Source organism: Chanos chanos, chromosome 6 (genome assembly GCF_902362185.1).
Source record: "Chanos chanos chromosome 6, fChaCha1.1, whole genome shotgun sequence".
NCBI classification, from domain to species: Eukaryota; Metazoa; Chordata; class Actinopteri; order Gonorynchiformes; family Chanidae; genus Chanos; species Chanos chanos.
Window position 1 is genome coordinate 42,438,035 of NC_044500.1, and position 20,189 is coordinate 42,458,223.

The 20,189-nt window shown below is 40.4% G+C and overlaps 1 protein-coding gene across 1 annotated transcript; it reads left to right on the top strand.

Annotated features, from left to right (window-relative positions):
• Positions 1–316: 316 nt before the first annotated feature.
• Positions 317–11,242, top strand: ccdc3b (coiled-coil domain containing 3b). Its single transcript, XM_030778684.1, has 3 exons — positions 317–672; positions 6,985–7,159; positions 10,964–11,242. The coding sequence occupies exons 1-3, from the start codon at positions 317–319 to the stop codon at positions 11,240–11,242; spliced, it is 810 nt and encodes a 269-aa protein (XP_030634544.1).
• The last annotated feature ends 8,947 nt before the right edge of the window (positions 11,243–20,189 follow it).

Below are 20,189 nucleotides of genomic sequence, written 5' to 3' on the forward strand. Positions count from 1 at the left end.
GAGGCGCGCGTAATATTAGATCATCGCTAGTTCAGAGCGCGCAGGAACAGGAGGGGATGAAGGTAGACGGAGAAATGAGAGATGACTCATTGATATGCAATAAAACAGTTGCGGGTCCCAACTGACGTTTTTGTCCGCGTCGTTTTGTTTTATTTATTTCAATGACAGATTACTTTCATTTTAAGCAAACTTCTTTGCGTTGATGTTGCGCGTGTTTTAGTTGCCCTGTGGTCGCTGAAGTTATAAAGTTTGGGAGGACTATAGATCTCTTTGCACAAGAGAGGTTTTAATTGTGGAAGCCATCGAAAGTTGCAGGATGGGTTTTCTACTGGCTTTTATATTAGCGACCTGTCTAAGCGCAGTTTGGGGTTGCCAACTTCCTCATGACTGGAGACCTCAGACTGAAGCGTGTCGAGCGGAACTGGCGGAGATTATTGTTTTTGCAAAAGTTCTTGCAATTCACAAGGACTCCTACAGTGTATACAACTACTTACCATGGCAGTACGACACAGATCTTTTCTTCTCCGCTGAAATCGAGCTCTTGTGCGACCAGGCATGGGGCAGCATGTTAGAGGTGCCCGCCGGTTCCAGATTCAATGTCACCGGACTTGGTTACTTCCCGTGCTACTCTTACAGCGTCATCGAGAACAATTCCTACTATTTCTTTTTGAGGTGAGACTTTATTGCATGTTTTTATTCTCTCTTTTAACTGGTTGTATCAAAAGTCTTTGCAGTGTCCGTATACTATGAGTCAAAAAAAAATGCAGATACCATTTAAGTCCCACACAGTATGGTAATCGATTGCAGTGCGACATATGAATTGACAGCTCATTTACATAAAGTAGATATATCAAGTACTGAAAGTGATTAGGTAAAATTGTTCATGTTAATAGGAGGAGACAGTGTACAATAGTTTCTTTGCCCAAATGGTTACAGTAAGTGTACACTGTAATATCTCCATTTCCTGTGAAGGGAAAAAGCAGTATGTGTAAGGTAATTAAGAAAATATAAAAGAACAGTTGGATGCGGCTCACTCAGCATTTTCTGGACAGTGTGAGTTTTGTCTCTGTTTCTATGTTTGGAGAGAACTTAAGGGCCAATTGGCAGACAAACTGGGAGCGAAAGTAACCCAAAACAGCTGTGTAACATCGATTGTACATACGGCTCCTAAACTCTGTCTGTGTGTGTGTGTGTGTGTGCATGCGTGAGTGCGTGCTTGAGTGGAGCGCATGTGTGTGTTCTCATCCTGTCTTTGCTTGTGACCTCATTGGCCAATGTAGGTTTTTTTTTTTCACATTCAACACGGTTTAGTGCCAAAACCTGAAGATCTATGGAGATTTTGTGTGTGTGTGTGTTTTCAGGCTTGGGCCAGTGAGAACAGAAAAGATAAAACTAATAGAAAAAGCACAGCGGATCTGCAAGACATTCATAAATACAAGATGGTAGAGTACGCCTAAATCTGAAGTCCATAAACGGATCCATAAGAGGTGTCCATAAATCTATAGGCATTGACAAATCATTAGTCTATGGATGTTCTGCATGGTCCTTGATGTCACAGGATGCTAGCTGAAAAGTGTTTCACTTGAAAGTTTGTCGTTTTGTAATATCAATATGCAATCAAAGTACAAGACAGGACGAAGAAGAGAATGAAATAAAAAAAAATTTTTTTAAAAAAAACAAGTTCTTACACCTCTTGTTAACCGGAGTGCTTGAACTGCATTTCCCATTCGCCCCTTGTGGCCGTCACAGTTAAACGGTGTTAACAGCAACTTTCTCTCACCATTGTTTGTCATGGCAATGTGTTCATAAATTACTGGTGCTGGAGTCCAACCGTACAGAGCAGAATGCTTATGCAGCATGTTGTGGTGGAAAAATCCCAAATGAAATGCAGCATGTTAGTTTGAGGAGAAACATTTAATTACACATTTAAGAGGTTAAAACAAAAGAAAATATTTAGTCATGAGAAGTAATTAGACTCTTCCAGTGTTTGCATTGGGAGGTTCACAGAATTTGAACCATATTTCCTTTTCTTACAGTATAAGTATGGACTGAGACATTAAACTAGCTTTCGCTCCAGTTTTGGTTTTATTTGCAGTTTTTGAACGATGTTATGGATGGGGTTTAAAATGGCTTTTTAAAGACGCTCTTGTTCCTGTGTCAACTACAACATGACGATAACCGTGTTTAAAAAAAAAGGGGGGGGGGGGGAGTATGTGTGCATTACAGCTATGATATGTAATTACATATTATGCTCAGTTGGAGATACATTATCTCAGAGTGGTTAAAATCAGTCTGTAGTGTCAAACATCGCAGACGCGAGAGTAAATGGAGACGGTTGTTAGGCGAGTGCCTGGCTTTCACATTAGTCTGATATTACAGGAGAAATGACACCACAGAGTTTCACACAGACACACAGCTGACAGGAATCGGTTTCCTTCCAAGTTCACCACCTGTCAGCAGAAATAACACAAAGAAAAACCCGGGGGGGGGGGGGGGGGGGGTGCTGGGGGGGCCAAAACACCACAGGAAAGGAACACCTAAAATTTTGTTCTTCGGTGAGTTCTGACAAGCTTTCTGGAGCGTGTAACACATCACAGGCCTCGCATGACCTGAAACTCATATTTACAAGCAAATATGCAATGTTACATTTGGTCGTCAGCCTCCGCTCGGACAAAACATAGGCCTTTGCTGTTTTCACAGAGATGGACAGGTTAATACTGATCCTCTCTGTCTAGAGGAGAACAGGAAAAAAAAACATCAGTGGAATTCCATTTGACTTAATTACAGAGCCAGCAGCATACAGCAGCTTTAGGGCGACCCCTTAGCAGGGAGTCAATGAGACTTATCTCTGGACTACTGACCAGAAAAACAATTTTAACCTGCTTCACCCCTCACCCACCCACCCCCCATCTCTCCCATCCCTCCCACCCCCCACCCCAAACTCAAACGACCCAGGTTTCCTCCAAGGATTCCGTTTTTTTGAGACAGGAGCTTGTGCAGACAAGCTCAGCTGATAGCTCACACACCCTGGTGTTCCTGTCTTTGTCATCACCTCCTACATCACGCTGAGAGCTTTCAAGAACTTGTTCAAAGACATTCCAGATTCCAGGCCAGCAGCAAACATGTCCGTCATTGGGAGTCTTGTGCCAAATGAAACAGTATGGACCTGTTCAGTGGAGTCTGAGGGTTCCGTGTTGTAAAGACAGCTTAAAGGCTTTGTGCATCTCTAATTGTTTTTGAAACACTTGAACTCCTGTTACTTGTATCCCCAGCCCCCATATGTTTAAAAACAAAAGAACTCACGGTCTGTCAGCCATGTCTGGAAGTCATGAGGTAATCAACTTAGTGCACTCTGAAGGAACGTACGGCTACCTTTAAATCCCAGAATGACTTCATTTTTTTGGCAATATCTGGGTATTCTCAAAGGCAATACAAAGTAAACAGCCACATCAAAATTCGCAAAGCTTTTACTGATGGGATTTCATCTCTGTTCAGTTAATCCACGAGAGCAGTAGTTCAAGCTTTTTTTTTTTTTGCTTTTTTTTTTTTCACACACCAGCATACATTGTTCTTCTCATTTTAGTATTGCTTGGTCTCTTTGGTGCTGAATCAGCGAGCGGGTCCTGAAAAATTTCCACAAGGGTCTCCGGTGGCTTCCCCATTTCCTGTAATGGGTTCCAAACAACGGTCTAAAAAGTCTCTCTCGATCAGTCAACAGCCACAGTGCCCAGACAGGACATATGGGAATTCGGCATGGAAAAACGCAGCTTGGAATGACCCACATGTTGAGTTTGGTCTTAAGCTTGGAGTACCATATTCAGTCCTTTCTCCACAGTGACAAGTTGTACTTTTATGACTTATACAGGAAAAACAAAATTCAGCGTGATATTGTGTGTTGCTTTGCTAATACAGGCAGGATTTACAATTCAGTTGGAGCCCTTGCAGAGATTTTCATGTGGCCCTAAATTTCTGCTATAAATCTACAAAATATATATATATGTATATATTTTATACTGTGCATTCATAAATCTGTAATAGCTTGAGGAACATGTAAGATGTAACTGACCCCACAGAAATGTGAACAATAGAACCAAGAATTAAATCATGCTCAAAAAAAGAATTTTTTTTTTGTACCTGAACCATGCATAAGTCGGGCAGTTGCACAAGTCAGTAAGACTGTTTCTGGTCTTATTTACTCAAGACAAATCTTGCAAGTCAAATCTTCAAGCAGCTGACAGCAGCCTGGAGAAGAATTGCTGGGAAGCATAATTTAAAGGCATATGTTCTCAAATTAATTAACAGTATTTGATTGAGTGTCTGGGCCCTCTTAGCAAGACCTCCACTTTTGAAAGGGGTTGAGGGGGAGCGCTAGAAGGTGGCTAACAAGAAGTTTTGGAATTTGACAGGGCATGCAAAAGTGTCTGCAGGTTCTCCTCTGAAGCTTCTCTGGAGGTCATTAGGTACCCACCCCACCTCTAGCACCCCCCTCCCCCACACACCACACCACCACACACACACACACACACACACAAACAAAAAGAGGAGCTCTGCCCTAAATAATGTCTCAGTGCACAGTTCATTTTTGGGAATGTTCTCTTTTACTCCTTATATAATATGCATTTGTATTTATGAATACAGCAGCATCATAAATACGCCACTGAATGGCATTTTGTGAGAACGCATCAGTATTAAATGTAATACATAGGGAATTTCAGTTTGGATGAGAAAATCACACATTTAATGTTTACTCAATTAGGAAATTTGGAGATTGTGCCAAAAAAAAAAAAAACTTCTCTGAAAAAGTTGAGAGAAACAGAAATGTTGTCATGAGAGAATATATTAGAGAGGATATATGCCTATGTTATGAAATAAGTGTGAATCATATTAATGACATGTCACAAATGAGCCAGTACTGATTTTATTTGCCATTTGGTTTATGTTTTGTTATTATTAATAAGCTTGAGATGATCTCCCACCATCACCGAGTCTGACATCATGCTGTCGAGAAACGTGCTGTTTGTTATAAAGCCGCGTCCAACGGAGCCAATAAGACCAGGTTTAGTAAATATTTACCATGAGTTTGGCAACCATTCTGTCTGTGCTTATTTGCAGGATTTTGACCTTTCTGCCCCCCCCCCCCAAATAAACATCCCTGTCCCCATCAGCACCCCAGTTTAGTCTCTGTCAGTGCATACGACTCAGTGCTGTTGTCTACTCACTCAGTCAGCGCGCACCTAAAGGGGAAGAACTCTAATGTCCAAGAGAAGTAAATTAGATAGTTCTGCATTTATGGCCAACAATAACAAAAAAAAAAAAAAAAAAAAACCTTAGTATGCGCAAAAGAGGAAAAAGAATTTCACATGAAATCTGGGCCCAATCTATCATTTTCTAGATGTGTGCCCATATTTCATAAAGTTGTTGAAGGAGCAGTGGCAGATGCACAAAGGACAATATGACACAAAGATATAAAGCAGCAGGTTTTTGATGTTTCTCATGAGGCTGGAAATCAGATCCAGATGGATTAGCAACATGTTGTAAAGCCTCTGAAAACAGCGCACCTCTGCCACGGACAGAGCACTTAAAATCAGGAAAGATGAAATCCGGGCGGAATGGAAGTTCACTGGAATTCTGTTAACTCTGTGTGAATTTGTTAGCTAAAGGTGAGGTTTTAGCCAGACCGTGGCCACTGGTCCATGGACAGGAGAGTGAGAGGTGATGTGGTAACATTTACTGTGATAACATTTACCGCGGTTGGAATTTGTAGAGGTTCAACTGTTTAATCCATCTAAAGACCAGTGGATTTTAATTGTAAAAATTAAATTAAATTAAAAATGCTTTTTGTCGTTGACAGCTCATTTGAATGGTGTAGCCCTGAAGTCTGTCCTTTGCAAAATCCACACCATTATGTGTGCTGTTCCCCAGTATTAATAAATGACCTGAGTGAAAAAAAAAAAAAAAACATACATTTCCCCCCTGACATTTCTTTCAGTTTGATTGCACTCAAGCTCTGCAAACCATTAAGCCGGCAATTCACTGTCATCAAGCAACACAAACACAAATCAACTGTAGGAGTCAGATTCGCCTTGAGCTGCTACTGGCTGTCAGCCAAAGCTCACAGCGAATAAAAGAACAAAACTTTAATGGAAAGAATCTCATTTCCTCCTTTTGTGCCAGCGTAACCATGGTTTTTAAGATTAATATTTCTCTTGCCACCCTCTGAATTTTGATAAGGGACCTGCTTCATTTCTGTCCTGCTGTGAGGTGTGTGCGGAGGGATAAGGAGTTGAGGTCAGCAGGCAGCAAGAATCTGGCTGCAGGAAGGATTCAACCGTCAATCATGATTTATGAACTGTTAACAGACAGACAGACAGAGAGGGAACAGAACAGAGAGTGGGGGAGCAGGGGGTGAGAAACACAGAGGAAAGATAGAAACGGAGACACAAACAAAAGAGAGAGAGAGAGAGAGAGAGAGAGAGAGAAACTGGGAGGGAAAATCACACATTGGATGATTGTTTATAAATCATATTTGTAAACCACGTGCATTGACAAATGAACTTCCAGCCATTGTTTTATTCATATAAACAGATCTGTTCCTTTCTGTAATCCCTGTTTCTCTCTGTAATCCCTGTGTATTTCCCTGTGGTGTATGGTGTACGGGTGTGCGCATTGTCTTATTCACTTCAGGTACAGGGCTGAGTAAACACTTGCTCAGAGTGCTCACAAAAGAGGTGGATTATTGCCATATCCCAGTGAAAGGATCCGGATTTTGGTTTATTTGTCATTCTCTTAGGTTAAAGCAACTTTTCAGTGGACCAATCAGAGGGCGGCGTAGTTTCTCTGTCCCTTGCTTTCTTTCATAGCGTTCGTTATTTTTAAGCATCATGTCCTGCTCGTGTTTAGTGCATTAACAGACATTTGAATCACAGTATGAGCTTCTCTTCATTTCTGTTTTAAAACTGTTTGAATTTTTGGTCTCATTACTAGGATGGATGAGAACTACAGCATAATACCCCACGGGGTCAACTTCCAGGATCCGATCTTCCCCGACACCCCCGAGAACCACCGCATGTTTGCCAGCCTCTTCCAGTTCTCTAACTGTACGGCCGGAACCCAGGTCCACATGTACACCCCCGAGTGGGAGGCCCAGGAGGACAGCCGGGTAGGCAGCGCCATGTCACAAACACACCTTTGGGGTGTGTGTGTGTGTGTGTGTGTGTGTGTGTGTGTGTGTTACTCGTTTAAGAACAAAGCGTTCGGGATATAAGGAGATCCGGACCTCAGAAGACACAGTAAATATGGGGTTCAATGCAATAGCTTTGTACTTTCTCACACACTCTCTTAAGTGTGTGTTTGTGGGCGTCTTGGCTTAAGAACACAATGAAGAATGTTGTCAACAGAGAGACTGAGAGCATATGGCCGCTGCATGTTGCTCCTCTTATGGCAAACAGCAGAGAGGAACACTGGAAGACTAGCATCCAGTTACAATGGTCTCTGTCACAATCTTGATGAATATTGAAAGGAAAACATTGTGTCTATTCCCACAACTTATTTACATAAAGGGGAAATGTGCCAGCATGTTGACTTTACAACAAACCATTCCTTGGAAGAATATTCTTAGCAATTATAGCCTAAAGAATATACATAACGTAGTTCTTTGTTGCTTCTTTGAGGTAGGGCAAGATGTTCTTCAAAAAATCGATTCTAAATGTTATTTTATGAGCAGTGACATTGTTTTTGAACGTGATTCTCGTTACGCCAGATGGAGCCGGCGCATTCCTGCGTAACTTTTCCATGGTCCATTTCAGACTTTCAGTGTCATATTGCTATGTCAACATCAGCCTACATGCAGTGGAATCATGCTTGCTCTCTCTTATTGAAATAAATAAATCATTGTGCATTCTTGCGTTTCTTTTTAGTGACCCCGTAATTGATGTCAGACCCTGGTTTCAATCAAAGAATGACACAACATGAAAGCAAACTGCCACCTTAATGGAATAAGAATGGTTTAGTTAAATGGCAGAGTTGTCTTTAGCCCATATCTGTAATCAGAGAAAACGTCAAAGGCATTTTTAGTGTCATTCCCATCATTTCTGCATAGCGGTATTGTTACTCTACAGCTCAACATAAAGCCAATGGACTAGTCAGAGTACATGTTACTTTCAGCCATTCTCCACTTTCACAGCAACTGAGACAAAGGACTAGCACTCCACGTTATTATGAGTCAAATCATTTGACTTTTGTGCTGTTTTTTTTTTTTTGTTTTTTTTGATGAATGAAGATAAAAAAAAACAAAAAGACATACTCTACGATTAAAATAGCTACCTGTAGAGATCCAACCTTTTGGTTAACACTGTCATTCCCAGCAATGCATAAGGATTTTTTATCTATGGACAGTTCTGCTATTGAAACGCCTACTGTTGTTTGTCTATTTTTCATACTTGTGTTCCATACCTGTTTTGCATGTGAGGGGCAGGAATTATTTTCATGGATAATTTATCATGTATGCTTGCACTAGCAAAGCTCGCTTGAAAAGCAAGCGGATCTTTAAACTGTTGGAGGTAAAGAGGGAGACAGTGCTTCACAGGTTTTGTTACAGAACTGTATGAAATCAAACATTCAGACTTTGGTTAACGCGCTGTACCGTCTCTGCTCCGTGAGCCATTGTATAATGCTGTTTAGTCTAGCTAGACCATTTCTTTTCCACAGTCTTTATCAACAAAGACGAGTTTCCGTTCAGTTCTGCTGCATACTCCCTTCCACATTTAACCATTTGCATGAGTTATTACCCAAGTGTATCAGATTGCTGTGGACTTACATAAGCGTGGTACTCCGTAGGCAGATGGAAATGCTAAACTCCATCCAGGAAATATATTTCCGCACAAATGAGTACATATATCATTATATCACACAGCATTATTTGTAACTAATATTTTATGCATGCTCCCTCTCCAAAAGTCCCTTGCATGCATATACTCGATCAAATTAATCAATTACATCAACAAAACCAGTCAAAACAAGTGCATGCAGCGAATGTGAATGAGGGTTTGTTCGGATCTCTGAAAGTTTCCACGGAACACTGAAAACAATGCAAAAACTTAAACGTACAAAATCAGCCAAAAGTTTACAACATTCTACCCTTTCCAATCACCCATGTGTGTTGCTTTCTGATTAGTTGTCTTGGTTACTAAGCAAAGCAATACAGACATAAGAATGTAGAGCGCTGCTTAATTAGCCTCTGTAAGAATCACAAAGAGAAGAATGGTTTGCATCTACCATGTCATTTTTCTGTCTACATGTATTTATTATGAAAGCAAAAATGTCAGTATGTCTGGGTCTAGGGTTCATAACAGGCATCAAAACAATTATGAAAATACAGATGTATATATTTCTTTAAATCACTGCATGTCTGCATTTCACTAAAACACAAGATATCTGCCTATGTTGGAATCTTAAAGATTAAAGGTTGAACATGAGGAAGAGCAGAGTTCAAAACGAAGTTCAGATCATAAAACCCTCATTGTATAAGTTACAGTATGCCGGTGCAAGTCCATGCATATAAAGCAATGGATCAAATCATAAATGCAAACATGTAAAGATACACAGGATGTTCATTGGTCTATGAATAGGACGGTTCATCAAAAGTTCAGGATCAAATCTTCACATATCCTAGGCATGTCTGGAGTCATCGCTACCTGAAAGCAGAAAAAGTTCACTCTGTGAAAGTTCACTCTGTCTTAGAACCCATACAAGTACGATGTAGGCCTATTCATTTTTACATTTTTTTTTTTTTCTAATTGAATGGGCATTGCCACATAGTCTTTATGCATTTCTCTCTGAGAGTGACCATTGCCTGATTATTTAATGACCAGTTTAGTTTTTCCATTCTATCTTCTTGGTTTTGCAGAATGTTCTGGATCACACATGCCACAGGCATGTTTATTAGTAAGGGTAATGTCTCTGTGGTATACCCATGACACGCAGGGCGAAAAAAAAAAGTGCTTTGTTTCTGTAGCTAAATTAGCCAAGGAACACAGTGAAACCTCTGAAAAACAGTCCAGTTGTGGTTAACCTGACTATAAGAAACAGCAGTTGCTAGCTAGTTTTCCCACAAGTAATCAAGCCAGTTTGTTACATTATGCAACAAAACCAGAGCCCTTGTCACTCTGCTTACAGTTGCCCTCACATCCTGCTGTTCAAACAGAATCAAGCACAACAAATAATTAATACTTACTTTCATTTATAGTCATATAATTCTTCACATCTGATTATATGATCACAGCATGTAAGCGCTACCATGGTTTTGGTGATTGTTCAAAGATCAGTGATAGTTTATAAAAACAAAATGTTACCCTGTTTCCATGTAAAATACAAGTACATGTTAAATGTATAGTGTATGAAGTGGCATCTTCAAAAAAGTGTAAGACTTTACACTTTAAGTAAATCGTGGGATTTAGACAATCAGAGTTCATCGGTTGTGGAAAGGAGCCTGGATTCACCTTATGCTGCTTAAATGGAAAAGTTTTCGGCCATTCCATGTTTGTTCTGGTGCATGCGCACCACAAGAAAGAAGTCGAGTAAAGTCATTCGAGGATTACTTTGCCTGATGGGCTAGCATTTTGTATTCAGAGAAGCATATCAAAGGGGCATTATTGCATTAATTTCAATGCCTCTCCGGATTTGAAAACGTATAATCATGTGCATTAGATTAGTGACTACTTCCCAAAGGAACCACACATCTCTGGGCTTGATTTACTCACATTGTATTTCAATTTGAGCATGAAAAGTTTTACTGGCCAGAAACTCAAAGCTCCTTGCAGTTCCCGTTTGAACTCCCCAAAGCACTTATGCCTCTGAGATGAATGACAACTATAGTCATTTACATTGTTAGACCTATATGCAGCTTTTCATTACCCAGTGGTTGTTTCTTTCCTGTTTACCATTATCCTGACTTTCTGTTTTGCAGCTGCTGTGCTCCACGGTACAGAAGGCACTGTTTGAGGAAGAGGAGAAGGTGAAGACTCTGTCACAGAAGGTGAAAACCCTGGAGAAAGCCAATAACCACCTGCGGGACAAGGTGAAGAACATGAAGCGTCTGCTGCGTCAGGCCAAACGGGAGACCAAGGAGCAAACGCTCCTGCTCAAACAGATTCACGAGTCTGAGGTCTTACATCCACAGCAGGATACCGATCAAGACCAAAAGACCACGCTCAGAAAGATTCTGCCCAAAAAACTGAAGAACTGAAATCTTACTTCATTGCCACAAAGATAGAGACAAGCTGAAAAACAAAACAGTAGCCGGAGCTGTAGTATGTCTGAAGAACAACAACAACAACAAGAAGTTACAAGTTACATATTTCAGTGAACTATGTTCCAGAATATTTGAGGTAAACTAGATGGTTCCTGAAATTTAATGGATACATAGAAATTGTTCTAACATTCATAGAAACTGCTTTGCAAATGGAATCTATGCATTAACCAGTTTTAACTAATGGTACAATCTTTTTATGTTGACATGACATAGCCATGAAAATTTTCAGTGCATTTATCACTATTTTACAGACATGTAAAAAAAAAAAAAACTTTACATTAGACATTTATAAGTTTGTCGCATATTTGCAATGCACCAGTACTCACCACACGCTCACCATGATTACTAGTGTTAATATGTGGAGTGGAGTGGCGCATGCTGAGTTGGATCACATCAAGGGAAAAAAGAAGGGCCGTGATGTCATAGAGGTTCCAATGGAACCGTTTATGGTAACCAATGGAATGCGCAATTACATCCAGAACCCTCGGCTCTCATTGTCACAATACAGTTTATTTGTTTCTTGAGAACATTTGGTTCCTTAGGAATTTTATAACATCCTCTCCTTCAAACTGAACGCACCTACAATTGCTTTTTTTTTTCTTTTTTCTTTTTTCTTTTTTTTTTTTTTTTTTGAAAAAATTGTTGCGGTCCACCCAATAGTGACACACAGAGCAATTTCATTAAGAGCTATTAGGCAGGTATGAGCAGGTCATTTAATGATTTGGGGCCTTCTCCTCTCCTAAGCCTTTTAAGGCTAGTGCTTGAATATATTCCATCAGCACCTTGTTAGTATAACTCAATCAGGGAGGGCACACCGCTCTACTGTCAGGGTTTCCCAGGATACAGTAAGTGTTGAGTGCCTTTACCTGGCCAGTTGCCATAGAAATGTCATGATGGAGAGTGCTGGTGTTGTAGTTCCAGCTCACTCTAGACTGTCTCTGCATGCAGTGGCTACTGCACAACTCAAAAAGCTCTCAGAATATTATCTGCCTATAGAGGGAAAATTCTCTGCAAGGTGTGATTTTATATACATATTTACAGCACAGGACTGGCTCGTGTCCTGATGTAACTGACTTGGATTTATGACAAAGCTACATTTGTTAAACCGAATATAAAATGTACTAACAGGCTTGGAACTTTCATTGTAAGATTCAAAGTTTGTATGTTTTTTTTTTTTTAATACTTCAACAGAGAAAAAAATGATTTTATATTTGAAGCAGGGGTGCTGAGCACTCAGTTTTCAGTGAGGCATATTTTACAGTCACATGTTTAATCATTTAGAGAGCTGAGTCTCCCATCAAGGTTTGACGTGCCACATCTGGCTTTTTTTTTTGCTAAAAATCATAAAAATATTAAACATATGGTTTCCTGTATCTTTAACATATCCACATATATGCTGTCGAACATCAAAATAAACTTACAGATTTACTAAATTTGTTGTCCATTGCGGTTCATACCTTTCCCTGTATTTCCTCTAACTTCTTCTATATCTCATTCTCTATCCGGGGTAAATCACTATTCTCCATGCCACCTGTTCCAAACAGTGTTTTTTTTTTCTGTATTTGTTTTTGAGAAATGACAGAAGGGTAGGTTCAGAATAAATCTCAGTTTTATACTTGAAGTAAAATGCTACATAAGATTAACATTCTCCAAGTAGAAAAAAAAAACGAGTCTCGGTTTCCCTTTTAGCTAATAGCTAATCTAGGACATCTGATTTGGAAAAAAAAATGGAAAAAGAAGAACCTTACTGTATATTATTGTGTGGCTGTCATAATTCAATACATCTGCCAAACTTTTTTTTTCTATAGATGAACCACAATTATTTAAAAATGAACAGACAGAAATTGCAGAAGCATGCAGTAATTTTTTGGAGTTCCCTCTTTTTTTTTTCCATTTTTCATCCTGAGCCTCCCTTGAAAACTTTTTTTCCCAGTGGTTTTTGTTCTTTTTTTTTTTTTTTGGTAAATCTTTGTTCGCAAAAATAATCCCCATATAATTTGTTTCTCTTTCAGTTTCATTAGCTGACAAAAGCTCATGTTCATTCAACTGCTCCATGTGTGTCACGTAGTACTATCTATGGGATCTGGCCAAAGCCAAGAGGAGCAGAATACAAGAATATGATACGCAACCACTACAGCCTTCCTCAATTATCACAGATTCTCAATTCTACAAATGGATACAGTTACATACCGACAGAAACTCTTAGTCAGCCAAAAAGCATGCACCAGGAAGATTGAGTGAAATTTGTTCTATATCAGCACTAAGATCTCGGAGAGGTAGCCAGCCTGTCTCAGCACAATGTGTGAATTTGTGTGGTTAAGATTTGATTGCTGTCCCGTAAACGAGCTGTTTGTTCCTCAAATGTCTCCATAAGGAACAGAGTCGGAGGTAACATTATAAGACACTCAGAGTTGCTGAAGATGCAGTGAAGTGCCCAGGTGATGAAAGGTAAGTTACTGCTGTTATATATAACCAGTTGAATGTGACTGGGAGCCTTTTTTGGTGAAAACACAAAGCAGGAATAAAAATAGTTTCTGTGAATCATGACCTGCCCCTTAACAATCTTTTGTACAAAGTTTTGGCATGGGGAAAAGGTATTTTCAAATCTGGAATTCGCTTGGAAGACTGCTCTCTATTAATTTTTTCGACACAGTTTCCAGAAGTCAGCTGAACTCAATCTTTTCCATATGTTTGTGTCTGCATTCATAAATGAGAGCAAAAAAAAAAAAAGAGAGAGAGAGAGAGAGAGAGAAACTTTTAAAAATGCCTTTACAATGTGTCCTTTCTTCATGACTGAGCCAGAAAAGGGTATGACACTGGTTATATGGAACAGAGAAGTGTGGCTGATATTTATTGCTTTTCTCTTTGTACAGGAAGGTTAAACAGGCCTGGGCTGACCTTTGTGAAGCGTACAGATGTAGAAGGACTCTCTTCATTGACTTCTCCGAGAAGCACTAAATCACACTGAACGTTTTGCAGGAATCTGTCATAGACGTGTGGACACACTCCAAAGATGATATACACTGGCTGGCCGCTCAACACAAACCGTGTACGCCGGGGCAAGCTGCAAAACAGATGTCAGACAATAAGGCCGTGTTGCGGTTGGCCTCCCAAGTGAATTTCGGTTAATTATAGTCATAACTTTATTTGTTTTGCTTTGTTTTGTTTTGCGTTTGCTCATTACTGTTTGTCATTTTTGTAAAGCGTGTGGTATATAACCTTCACGTTGATCCACAGGAGTAATGGAATAAGAACCGATAGCTTTCATCTGCATAAACAACATTGTGTTCATCTGTTGAAAAACACCAAGCCTAACTAGGCAGGATTATTAGAGGGAAATCAGGGGATTTAAAAAGACTTAAAAGAATCGTGTGAAGAGACGGAGTGAGGGAAAGTTCAGCCAGCAACTCACAATAGGTGCTGCTATGACCTAAGATGCATTACTGTAATTACTTTCGTCAGATGACCTCCTTTAATTCTTCTTCAGATCACATCCTATCACTCCTTGCTTTCTCTCTTTTCTTTGTTTAAATCTGCCCATGTGATGTGAGGTATTCTAATCATAGGATCTTAGAGAAGAAGAGTGCGCTGATGGCGTTCTTCGCAATTCTGCTGCCAAGACGATCCATTCAAACAGGCTCTAGGCTCGGGTCCCATCTGGTGCTTCAAGTAATTACTCCGGTTTATGGATACGCTCTTATAGCTCTGTAAAAGTATCATAGAAAACTTTGAATGCGGAGAACGATTTCCTACGTACAAAAGCCAACGTCTCGTTTGAAAATGGAATTTTGCTTTTCATCATTGCATTCTAGTCTTTTTCACGATTTTTCCATTTCTTTCTTCATGTTCTCTGATAGGCGTTAATTACAGTTCCAGCTCTCTCGCATAGGTCCCAATGCAATTGGAAGGTAACCTAAGAAAGTTAAAAACTACTCCCGCCTGCCATAGCCAAGAACACTGGTCAGATCTCCCTTTTATAAGCCAGGATACAGGTGCTCTCACAGACAGTCAGCACTCAGAGAGACAAAAAAGGCTTGTTCTGGGACAATACAAAAGGCCAAAACAGACAAATAACAGAGACCAGTCATTTTGTATGGGATGCAACAGTGCTGTTTTACATTCTGCTGATAAAATCTCAGTGAAAATGAGAAACAGAGATTTCACAAATATAGTTATAAGCCGAAAAGGTCAGCAAGCTAGGTTGTAAGAGCGTGGTAAAAGGAATGCAAAAGAGAGCGAGCGAGAGAGAGCGAGCGAGCGAGAGAGAGAGAGAGAGAGAGAGAGAGACAGAGAGAGAGAGGGAGACAGAGAGAGAGAGAGAGAGAGAGAGAAAGAGAGAGAAAGAGAGAGGAGAAACAAGAGAAAGAACAGGCTGAAAGTGATCCAGGTGGAGAGCTTGATGTAACTGCTGAAAAGGGGAAGTGTGCTGTATTTTCACTGGCCTGAAATACAAGCTGTACAAACAGATGATTGCATTGGATTCTATCACCAAACAAAGCAACACAGGATCAACAAGAAACAGATTTTTCAACATTTTGTTGGGCCTCCCATAGTGTTATCGTTTGCCATGGTTGCTATCATTGATACATTCTCATGAGAATGAGTGCCAACATTTGGGTGGGAATTCTAATCTTCTACGTTTAGGCATCAGCCCATGTGGATGCAGAAAAGCCAAAATGTTTAATACATCACAGGATAATTAAAAGCTGTTTGGGAATTGGGGGTTGCACTAAGGGGGGGTTTTTTGTTTAAACAGGTTCTCGTAACCACAGCACCCCTCACCACCACCCCCCAGGTCTATTCAGCAGACAATAAAAAGACAGACATGCCAAGAAAAGCTGAGTAACTCGCTCCATTTTTAAAGTCGGAGCTGCAGGCGAAAACAAAGACCATCACCAAAACTAATTAAAGTCTTAATGAAGATCTGGTCTCATGCCAAACCACACAAAACTCAACACAGTTACAGCGGGAGAAAAAAGAACTACACGTCTGTCTGCGCTACATATGACTGGCAAAGCAAGAGGATGCTGTGAATTCATACAGTAGTGTAGGTCTCCACAGAAATGGATGCACATATGGTTTTTACCCTCAGACAACACCAACAGAGTTAGTTCGAGACATCTCGAGAGTCTCTGCAATGCTATCCCATTTGTTAATGGTTATAGCAGCCTTCAGCCTACTCTATACTTCAAACTTAATAGAGAAAGACATCTATCTCCCTGTGGAATCCTCACTGATCATCATTCCACATAGTTAGACTAACGTATGAGGTCCGTCCCTGTCCAGTACTGATGTGCTACATTACATCAGCTGGACTTGAGCTGCACCAGCTGGATGTTAGCTGGGTGCAACTTAACACGCAGGAGTTCTGGCGCTACAAAACAATTTGACCCCGTTGCTGCCGAAACCGTAACCTCCACTTCGGCGACAGCATCAAGAGAGCGCGTCCGTAGGCCCAAACTGGTGCTGAGACAGATTAATCATGAGAAACTCTGTTAAATGTTGTTTACTGTGGTGCAAGAGCACTAAAAAAAAAAGTATAACTCTTAAGTCAGTAGAATTTGAAAGTTTGTGCTAAATGATGCGTTGAAAACAATGCGGTTTCACCTAATGTAAAACTAAGGTCCATCAGACCATCGCTGAATCAGCTGGCAGACCGACACTAGCTGCCTGCTGCACCACAACACCCATTAAGTTTATGAAGTGGCTGAATTTAGTATATTTATGAGTTCTCTAAATTATGAGTGTACACAACCACATAACGCTTTGTTGAACAAAATAATGGGAAGAAAAAAAAAGCTCAACCTACAGCAGTGTGTCTTGGTGAGAATTTCTCTGCCCTTGGACTCTACTACCATATAAAAGGTTGTTTTTATTGTAATTGTTCTTTGGTTGTGTTTTTTGTTTTGTTTTGTTTTGTTTTGTTTTGGAACAAGACATTGTATACAAGACAGTTTCCAATACATCAGATATACCTAGCATATTTTCACACTGCAAAAAAACCCTAATTTTGTGTGCGTTGTATCCCATATAGCACATTAGGCTTTGCTGAATATGGCTGTAGTTAAAGCCAACAGTACAACACAAAATGTTCAGCAGAGTTCAAGAGTCAAATGGTCATGCCACCAACTGAGTACTGTTTTCCAGGTTCATTTCTTTTTGCCAAGAAACAGTAAACCAACCATCACAGTAGGAAATATTAATTTCCCTTATGGCTGCTACAGAAAGTCAACCTGTGTTTTTCACCCATTAAACGGGTGACATTCTGAACTCTAACTACAACCGATTAATTTTTGGCAAAAAAAAAAAAAACAATTGGCATTTCAACAAAGTTCAGTCTGACTTAAAAATTAGGCATGTATTTATCCAAATTACAATAACAAATTTTAGCGGCTGTGTGACTTTTTTTTTTCCCCCTCACATCTTTGATTGCTACCATTTGTCTAATTATGGTTCAGTGCCAAGCTGATATGATTACCTTTACCCCAACCACATTACTTCACAGAACGCTTCCCCTCTCACTGTTTCTTTGTTTGGCTTTCTTATGTGGGTTGCTGTAGATCTCAAGATACAAGCACCAAAAATATGACCTCATGTGTTTGTTGTTAGCAATGTGCAAAAATTGAGTCTAAAATTTATGCGCTGACTTGAGACGAATTGTGTTTACCTTCCAGTATTTTCCGCTCAAGCGGTTTATGGGGCTGCCAACTCTGCAGTCGGTGCTTTCTCAGCCTGGATTAAAATGCTGTTCATGATACAATTTGGACAGAGTTCAGTTATTAATGTTTACTTCAGGTTTTAAAATGGCTCTGGGCACATTTTGACACCTCATCAACCAATCACGTTCCTTCTTGAACTGTGTATGTATATAGCTTGCTCGCAACAAACAAATTGCAGATTTTATATGAATAGTCATCACTCAGCAGCATACAGATGATAACCTGCTGTGAGCTATCAAGATTTCTGCATTGAAAGCACTTCTCATGTTGCTTTAATAGGATTGTTAATGTGACATACACCCCTGTTCTCCTCAGAAAACCACATGTAAAAATCTGTGGTTAGGAGAGTCTCACTGCACTAAGGCATGGAGAATTTGTGGGCTTCTGCATTGCTTAAGGGGTCACTGAGCACTCTGAATAGAAAGGTCAAGTCCATATGGAGCCTATTTTTAGCTTTACAATCCCCGATGCGATCAGTAAGTAAAACATAGTTTGTGGGAGAGCTAATCATCTGTTTTAGTGACGTCATCCGCCTGAAAGGTGTCCAGATTTGAACACTTCCGGAGGACCCTCTCTCTCTCTCCCTGAGGTCTCTTTCTGGGCTCTCTGCCAGTCTGCTGTCACTTAACTCTTTTAAGCCAGGTGAGGTCATGACAGTTCAAATCCTCGTAGAAGTCCATAACCAATAGCCTTATCCCTTATGTGGATACACTGGACTCATGGTGACCCAACAATCTGCTGACCAGAAAGCCAACCCACCATCCGAGGTCAGACAGGTTGCTTAACTGGGGGAGGAAAACAATGAAATCATTGCTGGACATGGTAGACATTCAGATTAAATATTTTACAATATGTTTTAAATTTCTTGCAGATCCCACTGCCAGAACCTCTGTCCGTCTGATTCCCATCCCCATTAAATGGTTCAACATACAGAGGAAGTAGTTTCTTTAATAAAACTTATGTCCAACACAAAACATCCTCTTCGATTGGACAAATGCTTTGTTGAATTTTGGTAATTATGGTATTTGTGAATAACTCTGGCATAAAAAAGAGAAGAAGAGAGGAGAGCGGTTTGGGATTTGAAGATGGACATGCTTTTGGTCAAAATGAGTCAGAACCGACCACACCCGTTTAAGTAATATCACATTCCCATGGAAGCCGCCCAGCTTCTTCATTTTACACCAAGTGACCTTTCAGCCTTAACTCACATTCTCAAGTCATCTCGCTCCATCTCTCTTCTCTCTTTTCTCTTTCTATACCCCCCCCACCTCTTCTCTGCAAACTAAAACACCTCTCCTTTGTACATCTCTGTGAATGTCTGTATATTTATGGTGCCTGAATGGTACATAAATTGTACTTCATGTGAAGACTGGCAGCAGCTCTAGGCTCAGTCGCTTTTTTTCCCATCCCTAACAGTGAGGCCTAAGAACCCTGAAACCACGTAAACCATCCTGCCCTAAGCCAAGAAACCAGGTCGTCTGTCTCCTGCTTTTGTTCTGGAAAACACACTCTCTCTTTCCCTCGCTTCATTCCCAGTGATTCTGTTCAAAGGACCGCTGATGCATAGCTCGACGGAGTGAACCGCGAATTTTTTTTTTTTTTGTTTGCAAAAACGGTTACTCCGGTAACGACTCTTGTCCTTTCAACTTTCCCTTTATTTGCTGAGCATATACTGTGTAATGTCCACTCATGTCCACCCATCATGTCCAGCTGGGGTGGACGCCCTCTGATTTCTGTGTACACTGTGCTGTCCTGAACTTGGGCGACCCTACGCCCTGGAATTCCACCACCATCTCTGACCTGCTCTTTGATCTATTGTTCAGAAGAACCAAACAGTGTTCTAAAGAAGCAAGGCCATGGGTGTGGAAAATCCATTCATTCATAATTCTCCCATCCTACCCTTTATGTGTTCTGTTCATTACCTTCCCTCTCTCATTCCATGCTCTCACGGACTCCACTGGGCTGTGTGCCTGTACGCTGGATAGCATCATCTTTCCTGACCGTTTTCATGAATAATTGGTCCACAGAGCTCAGGGTGTGAGAGACAACAGATATATGAAATGGATAGTAGCCATGGATACACTATGACAGTTTACAAGCAGATACAATTGGCAAAAATCCCAAATTCTTTTAGCCTCTTGGCCGTGTCATTTCTTAATAGC

Excerpts from the sequence above, each read along its gene's own strand:
- ccdc3b (XM_030778684.1), top strand. The coding sequence starts at position 317 with ATGGGTTTTCTACTGGCTTTTATATTAGCGACCTGTCTAAGCGCAGTT. Across the intron at positions 673-6,984 it reads TCCTACTATTTCTTTTTGAG|GATGGATGAGAACTACAGCA; the intron begins GTGAGACTTTAT and ends TCTCATTACTAG. Across the intron at positions 7,160-10,963 it reads AGGCCCAGGAGGACAGCCGG|CTGCTGTGCTCCACGGTACA; the intron begins GTAGGCAGCGCC and ends TCTGTTTTGCAG.